Raw genomic sequence first — 16,381 nt, forward strand, 5'->3', positions numbered from 1 at the left:
GTATGTGAATTAGTTCTGGGCTAACCTTTTTCCATAACTAAATTCAAACTAAAAAAAGTATCTCTGGATATAAATTTCTAGAACTATAGTTGCATCATCATAACTGGTTGTTAAAAAAAACAAATCATAAGTTACGACAGGAGATGTTGCTTTGTTGATCGTTCACTGTACACTCAGTCAAAATCTGTAATGAAGTGTACTCTACTCACGGTGGATTAACTCCAGAAAAAAGTGAATGAAGCGTGACATTACATCACTTGGGTTTACCTGTGCATGTTGAGTGTAAACTGAGTAAATATAAAATAGTGTAATTATGTCATATGACAATAGCATACGGCATATGAAGAGACGAAGTCCTTTTAAACCTGTAATTTAGAGTGTAACAGAAGTATAAAAACTGACCTTTGACAAACCAAAGCACACTGGGAAGAACTAATGTAACTGTCAGGGACCAAGCAGTAAGGCTCAAGAACACCAGGTGTGTAGCATAAAACATTGTTATTTATTTACAATTTAATCTTAAAATTCAAAATAAAGATCACTAGAGAAAAGTAAAACAGCATAATGAACTCAACCGGGTTGGCAGGAATAAACTAACAACCTTAATAGCAACAACAATACCAACATTATTCACAACCAAACTAACTGTGACCCCTACCCCCCCCAAAAAAAAAATAAAACTTAAAATTTAACTGAATCCCAAACATATCCCCACCCATATGACCTCTCCCACTGCCTGCTGTCACTTCCACTTCCTCATGCCACTTCTTTTGCTGGATCCATGAAAAACAAAAAGTTAGAACATAATTTAAAGCAAGCAAGAAATGACAGAATGTTAACCAAAATGTGTGCATACAAATTAGCAAACTGTCAAAAAATAAAGTGTGTGCTGTAGGAAAAACAAAAGGCTATGTGTACTGTCACTACTTAAAATGTTTGTATGTTAACGGTGCTAAAAAGAAAACCACTAACACTCAGTATTGGTGTTTAGTGCGGCTGCCACAGTAATCATGAATGCAAAATATACAGTACCTTCATGAAGTCAGCCACTGCTGCTCGGTGGAATGTTGTGATGCCTATAAACAACCAATTGTGAAGTTTAAAACACAAAACATAAGTGCTGCTGCAAAAGACTAGCACAATGCTTTATCTGAAATTTACCATGGTTAATGCCTCTTTAGCCTTGGCACGGTCTTTGCGGCCACCTCCCCGGTCAGATGCCAAGTTAAACCATCTGATAGCGTATGAGTCGATCTCACTGTCCGGAGCACTGCTAGCAGCTTGGTTCTTCCTTACAGCCCCTGTTGAGAGAATTTCCATCACATTGTAAGACAAATAAGCTGTCAGTGACCGAAATTCTCCATTTTCCACTTAGCCATTCTAATAACCCACTGTTTTGATAGCCGCTTTAAAGGGGTGAAAAAAGTGTCCAATGGGTCAATTAAGTGATAAACAGATTATGCAACAGCTAGGGATGTCAACAATTACAGAATTTCCTCAAATAGCACCTCAACTGCAGAGGCTACCCAACCTTATATTAGTGATAGGCCTTTATTTTTAATTCCCTCTTTGTATTTCAGTACGAATCCTCCTCTTCTTCTGATCCGCTCCTGTTTGCCTGTTTTAAAGTTTTGTTACTGCATTATGCTGTTACATATAAACTCAAGACTTCCTGTATCCATCTCAAATTAAAAGCCCTCTAGCATTTCTGTGGACAGCATCCCTTCATTTCTTAACGTTTATTTTGAAATCTAGTCACAACTACTAAATGACCAACCAAATACAATATGCTTTTCAATGGTAATACATATTGCAGCGCATTACACAACTCATTACACAGCGATCAGACAATGAATTACAGTTAACTTAAGATGAAATTTTTAACTTCTTTACGTTACTTATCCAATAAGACTGCAAAACTTTAACTAACTTATAGCCTGGATTTGAAAATTACTGTAATGATGAGGAATTCAAAGCAGGAATAAAAAAAAAAAAAAAAAAAAAAACGTACCCTACTGATCCGCGGCACTCTGGGGGAACCTGAACCTGAAATAGAGACCGGTTGTGCTGTCAAATGGTGCCGTTTCAAACTAATGTTAGCAGTTAGCCTAAAGGTTAGCCGTTAGCCTATATGCTACTGGCTACATTCCTATGAGCAGCTAACGTAACGTCAACAGATAGTAAGATGCGGATGAAAAGCAAGTTGTGGGCAACATTGGTTGTAACATCACTAATAACAAACAGAGTTGTTTATTCATTATTAATGCTAACTGACTTAGCTAGTTAAGTATGCTAGCCCGGCTAAAAAGCTAGCCGTTGCCGATATAATATTAGCAAGCTTAAATGGGAAGTCAAAACCTTCTGAAATTATGCTAAGAAGCATAAAACCACTTTAAATACTGTTTTGCCACAACATTATTCGCCTTACCGTTATAAATTATTTTCCAGGGCTGGAAGAAAAGCCGCCAACGGTCTCCTGCTTCTCCTTGGTCCGGTCTGATGCGACTGAACAAAAGGAAAAAGAAAAAATAAAATCGCGCGCTCGTTTCCACGGTTCTGGCCCGTAACTACTTTGACTCTGCTGACTGATTGCGAGTCTAACTGACACACCCACTCGTCAGCCTGTATGCGGTCTCACGTAAAACCGGTGAGACTGTAACACGGATCTGCCGGTTTGGAGGCGGATCCGGTCCAGAGTCAGTTGCTATCTGGGCGGGCATCTGCCTTCTTTCTGTTGGCTGAGTAGAAGTCTGTGTTAGTTTAAATAGGCTTAATTATTTAACAGAACATGATGTAGATGAGAAGACATTTATGTGTGTGAAACCAGCATTATGTTGTGGATACAACTGCACAGTCAAACAGCCACTTAATATTTACTTTACAATGTAAAACATGATCAAAATGAGGTTCCATGAGATTATGTCGAGGTTTTACTTGTTTGAACAGTGTTTTTATGTTTCATCCTAAACTGCTGCCAAGTGCGCTTCTCCCCGCGGGATTGGACCTAAATGAAATAAATTAATAGGCGACCAATCAAGCAGTTTTCCTCTGTGATATTATTGTGATTACAAAGAACTACATTTAAACTTACGCATTAACCGAGCAGCAGCCGTCTCCCTCTCTTTCGCAGCTGCAGCGGTGTTGCACTTCTTTCTGAAAACATGTTCAAACTCGCCTTATGAGCGAAATAAGATTTCTAGTTCTAGTGGGGTGAAAAACGCAGCCATCCTCTTCCCTGTTGCCATGGTGACTCATTGAATCGGGGTTCCATTGATGCTGGCTTTTTATAGTTGTGGTGCACGCGCTTAACTCCAGGTGAAACTACTCCGAGTTGATTAAACTGACTCAAATCAGCTGTTCTGGAACCGGAAACTCGGAGTTTTCTATCTCAGAGTAGATCAACTCAGAGTTCAGGATTAGACTCCGAGTTTGTTGAACCTGCTTTGTGAAACGGACCCCAGGTGAGGAGTTTCCTTAAAGCCATTCAGATTTTGTTTTTTTAAAACGTGTCCATACTTCTGCGCGACAGACGATCAGTAAATCATTTTCTCAGCTGTTCTCAGCTGTGAATGACACCTGCAGAGGTGTTGTGACGTACATTAGGTCCTTTTCTCTTGTAAAACAAACTGTTTGAAAACACTACAAATCTTCCCTTTACCTGACCTAACATCAGTTCACTGCTGCCCCTGATGGATCATGTGACTTCCACTATAACTTATAACTAACATTATGCTCCAAACCTTTCAGGTTTACTGTCGCAGTTGCTGAGTATAAGATGAAGCATTTGTTGCCTCATATGAACATTGATTTACAGTATTTAATCCCATGTCTGCAGTATTTATGTACAGTTCACGTGTTTTCATGTTTTTTATATTTTCACCCAAATTAAAAAAATTATGAACTGAAACTTCATGTCTTCTGTTGATGTCTCATGTGAGCTTTTATTAATTGTTGTCCTGAATAACTGAAGGTTTTTTTATTTCTTGTGTTTATGTTTCTTTCATTTGCAGTTGAAATAGTGAGTAAATGACAATTATAGCACTCAGCTATGCTTCATGATCAGTTCAGGTGCACATTTAGTTTATGAAATATCAAGGAAATAAAAAACAATTACTGAAGTGACGTAGTGTCATATATCACAAAAATAACAATTAATTCTCAAACCCAAGAATGTTGGTATTGTTGCTTTAAAATGACTGAAACCAGCATATTTTATTCATTTTCTTTATATTGGCACCTTATGTCTATTAAACTTTTTAAAAACATCCTCCATTTATTGGGCATAAGTCAACACATGTTGAGGCATCATTATGCCATCACTACAGTCAATTACTACATCTGTTATCTAATCAATATTCATAACAAGTGAATGTCACAATGTTTGTTTTGGTTTGATAAGTTCTGCTTAATATTAAAAAAAACAAGACGATTTCTATTTATATTCTTGTCACGAATATTGAGAAAGAAGTAATTTTGGAAAAATATGGTCTATTTATGATGAAGATTTGGGTTTGAGATGATCCTGATGTCTCCCCAATTCATTATTTCCTATAGAGGAGCCCCCAGCACTCTCTCACTTTATATATTTATATATATATATATATATATATATATACTCTCCTCTGTTTATATAACTATAATAAAATATCTCCTTTAAAGATCAGTCTGTTTTCTTTTCTCAGTCAGTTTATTGCAGATACAAACATCACATAACTCAGCTGCTGACGAAACAAAAACAAAAACAGACTTATGTTTTATCACCAAACTTTTCATCATTCACCGATCAATAACACAGTTTACCACCAAACCAATCATTCACTGATAAATAATACAGTTTAACATCAAACTAAAAGCTGTAATTGATGTGTGAACAAAATACAATGAGTGGTATCAGTAACACTTTATGAGCAGCAGCAGCAGATGAACAATTAATAAATACTTAATAAACTATTAAGTCATGGATGATTAATTAGAAGAGAAATAATTGTTGAAAAGTCCTTTTCTCTGATTACAGCTATAAACTGTTTATTAGGTATTTATATGCTACATAAGGTTTCATGTAATTATTATTATTCATGTTAATTTTGGTGTTAGGGCTCCATGTTGCTTTTCTTTCAGAAATAAACTTGTGAGAGGAAACACGGATGGTTCATCCTGTCACAAAACACCAACTTCTTAAAGATGAAATCTGACATTTTTTCTGGAAGTCAGAGTGAATTCTTTAGTGATATTAGTTGGAAAAGGCCTGGATGGATTTATGATGCATTAGTGTTAATACACAGAATAAACACTACAGGTTGGTCTGTGTTAAATGAGTGTTTTTTTCAGTAGGTTTTCTGAACACAGTAGTTTGATTAAAACAGTAATGTGAATATTTTTACTGTTAACAACATTTCATCACCTGCAAACATCTGCACAGGTGAGATCTTGCCGCCGTGCATACCGTAAACAACCCCCATTGAAGCTGATGATGTGATTGGCTGCTGTTTCATCTAACCAGCTCACTTGTTACCGGTTTTAAAATAGTCACAAATCTCCCTGTGTCACCACTAAGGCTGCAGCTGCTTCACATTAAAAGCCTTCCAGAGGTTCACTGAAGAAGGACTTTTAATGTGAAACAGCCACAGGAAGTGTGTGGTTTTCATCAATAACAGCTCAACAGCAGAAAACTTCACTGATCAATAAAGTGTAGAATCTGCTGATCAATTAAGGAAACAAAACAAAAAACATTAAATACTGCATCAGGGATAAAATCAGAAACACAAACTGTAAACACAGAAAACATCAGCAGGAAGTTTTAGTGTTCTTACATTATTTTCCTCAAAAGTATTTTCAGATTATTTTCTTTCTACAAACCATCAACAAGCTTCAACCTCAGACTGAACAAAGAGAGTCCAGTAGAGTTTAACTGGAATTAGACTAAAGTTAAACTGGAGTTTAACCAGGGTTAAGGTTAAACAGGTTAAAGTACACTCAAAAAGGAGTTAAAATAGACTTGAACTGGAGTTAAACTGGAATTAAAGTAGAGTTGAACTGGAGTTATAATAGAGTTAAAGTAGAGTTGAACTGGAGTTAAACTGGAGTTAAAGTAGAGTTGAACTGGAGTTAAACTGGAGTTAAAGTAGAGTTGAACTGGAGTTAAACTGGAGTTAAAGTAGAGTTGAACTGGTTCTTTTCGGAGCCCTTTAAATAAATCATCCAAACAAACAAAAACATGGAAACACACAAACATGTTTGACCCTGGTTGACCTTTGACCTCTGCATGATTCAGTCAAACAGTAAAAGAACCGAAGTGCCTTTTCAGCCCCACTGAGGAAGAGAGTCCAGGAGGGTCCAGGAGGGTCCAAAAGAGTCCAGTAGAACCAGGGTTAACAGCAAATCAGCCCCAGATGTTCCTGCTGACAGCAGCTGGAGACTGAAGACTTGAAAAGGTTGGTAGTGATGATGTGGGTCAAGGGGTGAAGACGAGAAGCACAATGTACAGTCCAGCAGAGGCCAGTAGAGTCCAGCAGAGTCCAATACAGTACAAGAGGTCAGTAGAGAGCTACAGAGTTCAGCAGAGTCCAGTAGACACAGGATTAAGACAAGGTCTGTGCTGAGAAGGGAGGGGGATCAATCAGAGGATGAAGAAGAGGAGGATGACCACGAAGAGGATGGCGAGCAACACACCGATAGCACACCACTGCCGACGATCTGTAGACACACAGACCACAAATATCACTTTAAATAACTGAAACTATGTCTAACTTTAGCTACAACTAACTTTAACTCTAAACGATAGCTACAACGTTAACTGTAACTAACTGTAACTACAACTTAACTATAACGATAACTATGACAATAATCATAACAATAACTAACGATAACTAACTTTAACTGTGACTATAACTAACGTCAGGCATCTGAAGAGCGACTGACTGGTCCGGCAAAAGGAACATGTGTACATCAATATTCATGAAGGCTTCTGCACTGACCATTTATGGTTGAATGTGGGCGTGTAGAGGGCAGATCCACATGCGCACATTTCCAGGTAGACTGTGATTTATAAAGGGGACATTTCCTGCTGGTGTGCATATGCATGGTTTTATAATCTCATATTTTGGGCACACGCCATTTTTGGCTTTCGTGCGCATGTACACTTTTAGTGTGGATCCTACACACTGTTTTATAAATGAGACTCAGGTCTTTAGCTCAAACCGCATCAGTTCACAGAAAACTGAAATACACACAGTCTGAAAACTGACAGACTAATGTTAGTGTTTCACTAGAAATTACTTCTATTACTCATTATTATTATTCTTTTTTTTCTGCCTCTAGTTCAGCAGAGACACTGAGGGTGACATCATGTGTTGCCGGGCAGATTACCGCTGGTCATGTGAGATACTTTGGCCAGTTTCTTCATGACATTGTCCAGTCTTGACTGAGTGTTGTCCATCTCATGGCTGAAGTCATCCAACATCCTGCAGGAAAACACAACACCTCAGGTTGTTAACCCAGAGCAACCTGAGACCCTGTTCTCCTTTAAGCTGTGTCCCCTCAAATCAAAGTCCTCCCACAAACCAAAATCCTCCCACAAACCATCTTTGGATTCTTACACGGCCTGCTCATCCAGCTCCATGCCGATCCTCTCTGACATGTTCTTCAGGACACCGATTGTTCCCGACACAAGCTCCAGCTGCTCATCCTGCTGCTCTGCCATCAGCTGATAAACAGACACACGCACACCTCATGCTTAATTTGAATCCACCAATTGTATTCAAGCATTCAGGATTCAGATGTTTTAAGAGGCTCTGTTGGTTCTTTGACACCCCGATACCTGCGACAGGTGAAGTTGAGCTGAACTTTAACTTACACCCAAGAACACCTCAGCACCTTCACCTTCGTAAGCAGTCTGAACTTTCTCTTTATGTCACAATGACCAAAACAATTATTCACGTTACCACACTGACATTATGACATCATATCTTACAGCTCAGTGATCAGCTGTTTTTGGTCAGCTGTTACTGTACCTGCTGCTGAGCCTGCTGCTCCTCTATGAACTGAGAGTTGGCATTCTGCAGTTGGCTGTCCAGTCGGCTGTATTTATCAGGACCCGGCTGCCATATTGGACCCTGAGCCCCACGCTCGCCGAGCAGAGCCTGGACATATAATCAACAACAAACACACCCTCAGTATTTTACATGAACAGCAGCTCTACATCCAGACACAGACGTCCAGAGTCCTGAAATATCCTCACCCTGACCTCCACAGACCTGACATACCCTCCTCCTGACCTCCAGAGACCTGACATACTCTCCTCCTGACCTCCAGAGACCTGACATATCCTCACCCTGACCTCCAGAGACCTGACATATCCTCACCCTGACCTCCAGAAACCTGACATATCCTCACCCTGACCTCCAGAAACCTGACATATCCTCACCCTGACCTCCAGAAACCTGACATATCCTCCTCCTGACCTCCAGAGACCTGACATATCCTCACCCTGACCTCCAGAGACCTGACATACCCTCACCCTGACCTCCAGAAACCTGACATATCCTCCTCCTGACCTCCAGAGACCTGACATACTCTCCTCCTGACCTCCAGAGACCTGACATATCCTCACCCTGACCTCCAGAGACCTGACATATCCTCACCCTGACCTCCAGAAACCTGACATATCCTCACCCTGACCTCCAGAAACCTGACATATCCTCACCCTGACCTCCAGAAACCTGACATATCCTCCTCCTGACCTCCAGAGACCTGACATATCCTCACCCTGACCTCCAGAAACCTGACATATCCTCACCCTGACCTCCAGAGACCTGACATATCCTCACCCTGACCTCCAGAGACCTGACATATCCTCACCCTGACCTCCAGAGACCTGACATACCCTCACCCTGACCTCCAGAGACCTGACATACTTTCATCCTGACTCCCAGTTGTTTTCTGAAGGGGTGTTTTTCTGTTTGTGACTAGGGATACAATGATTTTAGATTTTGATGGTACGATTATAGTCTGAGGGGAAAAAAATCACGGTTTCATGATTGTTACGCATCAATTTATTTCACAACACTACGGATGGATAAACCCACATGAGCATGTTTTGTTTTGAAGAGGGAACCTAAGACACACTTTGCCAAGGATCCTGCAACAGTGGTTGAAATGCAGCGGTACCAGAGGTAGTCTTAGGCTAAAAGCAGTGTTTCCCCTATAATTGTACCAAGACCGAGGCCAAAGAGAACCCCCACCAGGCCAAAAAATTTCTTTTTTTGAATGCCAAAAATATTCGTAAATCAACAATCAATAGCATTTGGGAGCCTCTGTGCGACACTGTTGCCTGGGAAACTCTTGATGTGACGTAGTGCCACTGCCATCAGAGTCCCTTTAAATTACTGCGAGAGCGAGAGCGTATAAGATGCAGGTTAGCTAACATGAGCATGGCACCGCCTAAAAAGAGAAAAAGCTGTAACGGGGTGACGGACAAACAAATATATCAACGTTTTTCTCCAAAACTGTGGAGTCAAGCAAAAATGCAGATGGGGAAGAAGGGAGAGGGACATTAAGTCATCCTCTCCTTGTGACCACTTTGTTTTAAGTCTTAAATGTACCGAGCAAACAAAAATTTGAATGCAAATATAAATTGCAGACCACCTGCTGCACCACCTGAACGAAGCCAACCACACAAATATGCCATCCCACCTGCCTCGTCCCTTTAGGGACCACAAGGCCTGAAAAAATTCTAGGATTCTAGGGGAAACACTGAAAAACGAAAATAAACCATGCCAAAATGAACTTTGATTGAACAATGCAGTAATGACTTTAGTTGATTTCTAATATTTAAAATATAGTATTTTTAATTATTTTTATTAATAATATAAGATTAAGATGAACTTCATTGATCCTCTAGGGAAAAATAATACTAATATAGGTAATAAACTGAACAGTTTTATCATTAACTGACATCCATGCCTATTTTTTAAATTGATTTTTAATAATCTATTTTAATAATTAATCTAATTTTACATTTGGCCTAAGAAAATCCTGTCTATTATTGTTTTTGTTGTTGTTATGCAGATGTCATTAATGACTGAAATGCAGTTAATTAGATCTCATGGTGTAGAGCTGGAAGTCTATAAGATCTTTTACACCTGGTGTATCTGCCTGCCGTACCAGTGTTTACTGGTACTACTGGAAGCAGCAGGATGTAAATGGTCACACCACATGTTGTTGTGATGAGTGTTCATGTATAAACGGTGTGATGCTCCTTTTCCTGCTTTGTTGCTGTTGGTTTACGTTGAACGCGTCACTACTCTGTTGATGGTGCCGTTTTTATATTTAAATCCAACCAACTCAACGTTTCATTAAGTAACTAAAGTAATGTTTTTAACTTAGTTATTACTGAGTGTTTTACCTTCTCTTGAGCATTATAGCTGGGTGGTGATCTCCAAGATGTTGCATTAAGCTTTAGCAGCAAACTTTTACAAATGTAATAATCCGTCTTCTTGAACGAGCTCCTGTCTGTTCTTTATGTCTCCTAAATATTCCACACTGACACTTTGAGGTGTTTTGTGGTGGATACAACTCTTCAACGTTGGGTCTCTCAGCCAATGTCAGAACACTTCTCATCTCCTTTACGTCATGTGACCCCCTTCAAACATAAAGAAGGGGAGTCGCTCTCCTGGCAGCATGTGGAACTTTGTGTATCTGAGCTTGTTGCAGCTCAGCATTTTAAAATGGTGCACCAGGTTCCACCTGCAGTCTACTGGTTGTGCCTAAGGACATTGTTTTAAACACAACTGCCTAGTTTAGCTTAATTTTCCTCACAGCACAATTAATGCTCATTGAAAAATAATATACCGCAATATCCCTTTTTTGAGAGTGAGAACAGAAGCAGTCGGTGTAGCTGAGCCTTTACGGTTACAAAACCATGATGTGTGAAAGTGCAGTTAATAGTGAAATTGGTTAATCACTGCATCCCACAGGTTGCAACACAGGTTTCATGGCAACTTGGGATATCTGAAGATGTTTAGGGGATTTTTGATACTTTTGAAGATGACCATGGATCTCTGAAGAGGTGTCAGGGGTCTGTCAGGGAGTTTCTGTGTCTTTGATGGGTCTTTGGAGGGTCTTCATGGATTTCAGGCTTTTCTAAAGAGTTTGACTTCATTTTATTGAAGAGATCAGACTGCAGCCTCCCTCATTGTACAAACTGGGTATAACATGGAACACAAGAACACACCTGTGGGCAGGTAGGTTACCAGCTGAGTGGGCAGTTACCTGTTTGTTCTTTCTGTCCGTAGAGGAAACAGCTGGCCTCGACATCTGCTCTTTCATTTCCTTACAGAAAAAAAATGCCAGTCAGCAGCCAATGAGATTAATCAATTCTTCACATATAAATGTATAAATCAGGAAACAGATCAGCATACAACTGAATAAGGTTGTTTTATGTGCTCAGGTGTGGAAGTCTACCTGGACAGTCAGTGGGAAAGGGTCAGATCTGCAGAGGATGTTCACCTGAGCAGACAGACAGGTGAGTTAGTCCCTGCTTACCTTCACAGTGAGTCTGGTGCTGACGATGAAGGCCTTCCTCTTCGACAGCTCTGCTGCGTCCAGGTTGAACTTCTTTGGGTTGGACTCAACGATGCGTTCACTGACAGTTAAGAAACATGTTGATCTTCAAATGTTCACATCCAAATCTCTAAAAACACATCACAGGACGTCATGTGACACCCTGCGTTAGTCAGGTGATCTCAGCGCTGTGTTTAAAGGATATTGATGGTCTCATCGAGGTCCTCCAGGTCCCACTCGATGGAGCGCAGACTGTTCCTCAGCTCATTGGTCGTCCAGTCCATTTCTTCCTTAGAGGCTCCGCCCCCCTCCTGCAGCAACTCGCTCCATCTGTGATGGAGGCTCTGAGCTGCGTTCACTGCCTTCTGTACCTCACTGTTAACAAATAACAAGGTTCTGAGCTGCGTTCACTGCCTTCTGTACCTCACTGTTAACAAATAACAAGGCTCTGAGCTGCGTTCACTGCCTTCTGTACCTCACTGTTAACAAACAAGCTTCTGAGCTGCGTTCACTGCCTTCTGTACCTCACTGTTAACAAATAACAAGGTTTTGAGCTGCGTTCACTGCCTTCTGTACCTCACTGTTAACAAATAACAAGGTTTTGAGCTGCGTTCACTGCCTTCTGTACCTCACTGTTAACAAATAACAAGGTTTTGAGCTGCGTTCACTGCCTTCTGTACCTCACTGTTAACAAATAACAAGGTTCAGAGCTGCGTTCACTGCCTTCTGTACCTCACTGTTAACAAATAACAAGGTTCAGAGCTGCGTTCACTGCCTTCTGTACCTCACTGTTAACAAATAACAAGGTTCTGAGCTGCGTTCACTGCCTTCTGTACCTCACTGTTAACAAATAACAAGGTTCAGAGCTGCGTTCACTGCCTTCTGTACCTCACTGTTAACAAATAACAAGGTTTTGAGCTGCGTTCACTGCCTTCTGTACCTCACTGTTAACAAATAACAAGGTTTTGAGCTGCGTTCACTGCCTTCTGTACCTCACTGTTAACAAATAACAAGGTTTTGAGCTGCGTTCACTGCCTTCTGTACCTCACTGTTAACAAATAACAAGGTTCAGAGCTGCGTTCACTGCCTTCTGTACCTCACTGTTAACAAATAACAAGGTTCAGAGCTGCGTTCACTGCCTTCTGTACCTCACTGTTAACAAATAACAAGGTTCAGAGCTGCGTTCACTGCCTTCTGTACCTCACTGTTAACAAATAACAAGGTTTTGAGCTGCGTTCACTGCCTTCTGTACCTCACTGTTAACAAATAACAAGGTTCAGAGCTGCGTTCACTGCCTTCTGTACCTCACTGTTAACAAATAACAAGGTTCAGAGCTGCGTTCACTGCCTTCTGTACCTCACTGTTAACAAATAACAAGGTTCAGAGCTGCGTTCACTGCCTTCTGTACCTCACTGTTAACAAATAACAAGGTTCTGAGCTGCGTTCACTGCCTTCTGTACCTCACTGTTAACAAATAACAAGGCTCTGAGCTGCGTTCACTGCCTTCTGTACCTCACTGTTAACAAACAAGCTTCTGAGCTGCGTTCACTGCCTTCTGTACCTCACTGTTAACAAATAACAAGGTTTTGAGCTGCGTTCACTGCCTTCTGTACCTCACTGTTAACAAATAACAAGGTTTTGAGCTGCGTTCACTGCCTTCTGTACCTCACTGTTAACAAATAACAAGGTTTTGAGCTGCGTTCACTGCCTTCTGTACCTCACTGTTAACAAATAACAAGGTTCAGAGCTGCGTTCACTGCCTTCTGTACCTCACTGTTAACAAATAACAAGGTTCAGAGCTGCGTTCACTGCCTTCTGTACCTCACTGTTAACAAATAACAAGGTTCTGAGCTGCGTTCACTGCCTTCTGTACCTCACTGTTAACAAATAACAAGGTTCAGAGCTGCGTTCACTGCCTTCTGTACCTCACTGTTAACAAATAACAAGGTTTTGAGCTGCGTTCACTGCCTTCTGTACCTCACTGTTAACAAATAACAAGGTTTTGAGCTGCGTTCACTGCCTTCTGTACCTCACTGTTAACAAATAACAAGGTTTTGAGCTGCGTTCACTGCCTTCTGTACCTCACTGTTAACAAATAACAAGGTTCAGAGCTGCGTTCACTGCCTTCTGTACCTCACTGTTAACAAATAACAAGGTTCAGAGCTGCGTTCACTGCCTTCTGTACCTCACTGTTAACAAATAACAAGGTTCAGAGCTGCGTTCACTGCCTTCTGTACCTCACTGTTAACAAATAACAAGGTTTTGAGCTGCGTTCACTGCCTTCTGTACCTCACTGTTAACAAATAACAAGGTTCAGAGCTGCGTTCACTGCCTTCTGTACCTCACTGTTAACAAATAACAAGGTTCAGAGCTGCGTTCACTGCCTTCTGTACCTCACTGTTAACAAATAACAAGGTTCAGAGCTGCGTTCACTGCCTTCTGTACCTCACTGTTAACAAATAACAAGGTTCAGAGCTGCGTTCACTGCCTTCTGTACCTCACTGTTAACAAATAACAAGGTTCAGAGCTGCGTTCACTGCCTTCTGTACCTCACTGTTAACAAATAACAAGGTTCTGAGCTGCGTTCACTAACAAGGTTCAGAGCTGCGTTCACTGCCTTCTGTACCTCACTGTTAACAAACAAGCTTCTGAGCTGCGTTCACTGCCTTCTGTACCTCACTGTTAACAAATAACAAGGTTTTGAGCTGCGTTCACTGCCTTCTGTACCTCACTGTTAACAAATAACAAGGTTTTGAGCTGCGTTCACTGCCTTCTGTACCTCACTGTTAACAAACAACAAGGTTTTGAGCTGCGTTCACTGCCTTCTGTACCTCACTGTTAACAAATAACAAGGTTCAGAGCTGCGTTCACTGCCTTCTGTACCTCACTGTTAACAAATAACAAGGTTTTGAGCTGCGTTCACTGCCTTCTGTACCTCACTGTTAACAAATAACAAGGTTTTGAGCTGCGTTCACTGCCTTCTGTACCTCACTGTTAACAAACAACAAGGTTTTGAGCTGCGTTCACTGCCTTCTGTACCTCACTGTTAACAAATAACAAGGTTCTGAGCTGCGTTCACTGCCTTCTGTACCTCACTGTTAACAAACAACAAGGTTTTGAGCTGCGTTCACTGCCTTCTGTACCTCACTGTTAACAAATAACAAGGTTCAGAGCTGCGTTCACTGCCTTCTGTACCTCACTGTTAACAAATAACAAGGTTCAGAGCTGCGTTCACTGCCTTCTGTACCTCACTGTTAACAAACAAGGTTCTGAGCTGCGTTCACTGCCTTCTGTACCTCACTGTTAACAAACAACAAGGTTTTGAGCTGCGTTCACTGCCTTCTGTACCTCACTGTTGACAAATAACAAGGTTCAGAGCTGCGTTCACTGCCTTCTGTACCTCACTGTTAACAAGGAACACCAGTTTTCTGCAATTTATACAAATTGAGGCTACAATTAGCTTAGCTTCGTGTCCTGTTAGCCTGCGGTTAGCTTAGCTTCGTGTAGTTCTTATAGCCTGCGGTTAGCTTAGCTTCGTGTAGTTCTTATAGACTGCGGTTAGCTTAGCTTCGTGTAGTTCTTATAGCCTGCGGTTAGCTTAGCTTCGTGTAGTTCTCACCCTTTGACGACGAAGAACGGGTCTTCCATGGACATGTTGCCGAGTTCAGTCCATCACAGACCGGAGGCTCCGGGTCCGTTTCACGGTGTCAGACCGTCCGTTAGTCCTCCACACTTCTTCTTTGTTTACATGCAGTAGCGACTTCCGCAGCGGAAATCATCCAGTAACATCACACGCACACGTGACTCGAGTCTTCTTCTTCTTCTTTGGGGTTTAACGGCAGCCTGCATTCCTGGTGTTGCCGCCTTTGTAGGAGCGAAAATACGATGAGCGTGTGGAATTGTACTAAGTAATATACAAAACATTAAGAGTTGCACAACGCCAATGGATAGGTGAAAACAACTCATTTAATGGAGATTGTTTTCGAAAGTTCTGGTTACAATCTCCGTGAAAACAAAACTTTTACCAGATCCAATTGACCTACGCCGGTCATTGACCCACCCAAAATGCGTTAGGCCACCAGACAAACAGGAGACATCTGGAAATATTGGGAAAGGGGGGAGCAAAGTACACCACACACACACAGCAGAAATTAAGAAATGTCCAAATGGTGCAGAGACACCCACTCCCAGAGGTCAAAGTCCAAGTGAGCATTTGGCTCACGTACTCAAGTGCCAGAACTCATGGGCAGGAAGTCACGTCTGCTTTTGGTAAAAATAGGTTGGTGTGTGAAGTTGAATCAGCTGCATTGGTGACGTTCTGAGTTTTGTATGTTCGTGTGTAATGAAATAAAGTCCCGTTGGTTGTCTGCTCATCTCTCTGGTCTCAGCATTTGGTGTGAACATCTTAATATAGCCTGATTTGAAACCCCTATGTAATTGGTGCCATGAAACAAAGTTTCTGAAGGGAAAAATGAAAAATCTGTGGTCGGAGGAGGCTCCGAGGAACAGTCCACTCTGCGCAGGGTGACAGCCGGCAATCCTCAAAAGATAAGGCTTTTAAGTTCCTTACACCAATTCGACTAAAACAAGTGACCGTGTGTTGGGAGGCTGCTCCGGAGAGTCACTGAAGGCCAGAGACCCTCAGACTTCTGGGCACAGAACAGTTGGCTGAAAAGAATTTGGCTCTAGGTTAGATTAGGTCAGTTTAGAATACATCTGATGAAAACTAATATTGGTGTTAGGTCAGGTTAGAATAGCTTCTTAGCGCAGTGCAGCCCAACTGAAATACAACAACTGGGGTAGCGAGAATAAGTCGGATAAC

General features: G+C 41.3%; 1 protein-coding gene and 1 long non-coding RNA gene across 3 annotated transcripts; both read right to left on the reverse strand.

Moving 5' to 3' along the window:
• Positions 1-604: 604 nt before the first annotated feature.
• On the reverse strand, positions 605-2,614 carry LOC137188403 (uncharacterized). Of its 2 annotated transcripts, XR_010929385.1 has the most exons (5): positions 2,429-2,614; positions 2,012-2,046; positions 1,162-1,301; positions 1,033-1,076; positions 605-773 (listed from the first exon to the last, which is right to left on the reverse strand). It is a non-coding gene; the product is annotated as an uncharacterized lncRNA (long non-coding RNA). The 2 variants fall into 2 exon arrangements; XR_010929384.1 differs by lacking the exon at positions 2,429-2,614 and having other exon boundaries at positions 611-773; positions 2,012-2,418.
• Positions 2,615-4,668: 2,054 nt separating this feature from the next.
• stx6 (syntaxin 6) lies at positions 4,669-15,571 on the reverse strand. Its single transcript, XM_067595959.1, has 8 exons — positions 15,179-15,571; positions 11,765-11,934; positions 11,542-11,636; positions 11,269-11,328; positions 8,010-8,138; positions 7,596-7,702; positions 7,366-7,460; positions 4,669-6,693 (listed from the first exon to the last, which is right to left on the reverse strand). Exons 1-8 carry the CDS (start codon positions 15,211-15,213, stop codon positions 6,617-6,619), a joined length of 768 nt encoding a protein of 255 aa, XP_067452060.1. The 5' UTR covers positions 15,214-15,571; the 3' UTR covers positions 4,669-6,616.
• Positions 15,572-16,381: the final 810 nt, after the last annotated feature.

Source organism: Thunnus thynnus, chromosome 8, assembly GCF_963924715.1.
Source record: "Thunnus thynnus chromosome 8, fThuThy2.1, whole genome shotgun sequence".
Taxonomy (NCBI): Eukaryota; Metazoa; Chordata; class Actinopteri; order Scombriformes; family Scombridae; genus Thunnus; species Thunnus thynnus.

Bases quoted from the DNA above. Each gene is read 5' to 3' on its own strand.
- stx6 (XM_067595959.1), bottom strand. From the start codon at position 15,213: ATGTCCATGGAAGACCCGTTCTTCGTCGTCAAAGG. The intron at 11,329-11,541 runs GTAAGCAGGGAC...TTTTTCTGTAAG, and splicing joins GCACCAGACTCACTGTGAAG to GAAATGAAAGAGCAGATGTC. The intron at 7,703-8,009 runs GTACAGTAACAG...TCTGTTTATCAG, and splicing joins AGCAGCAGGCTCAGCAGCAG to CTGATGGCAGAGCAGCAGGA.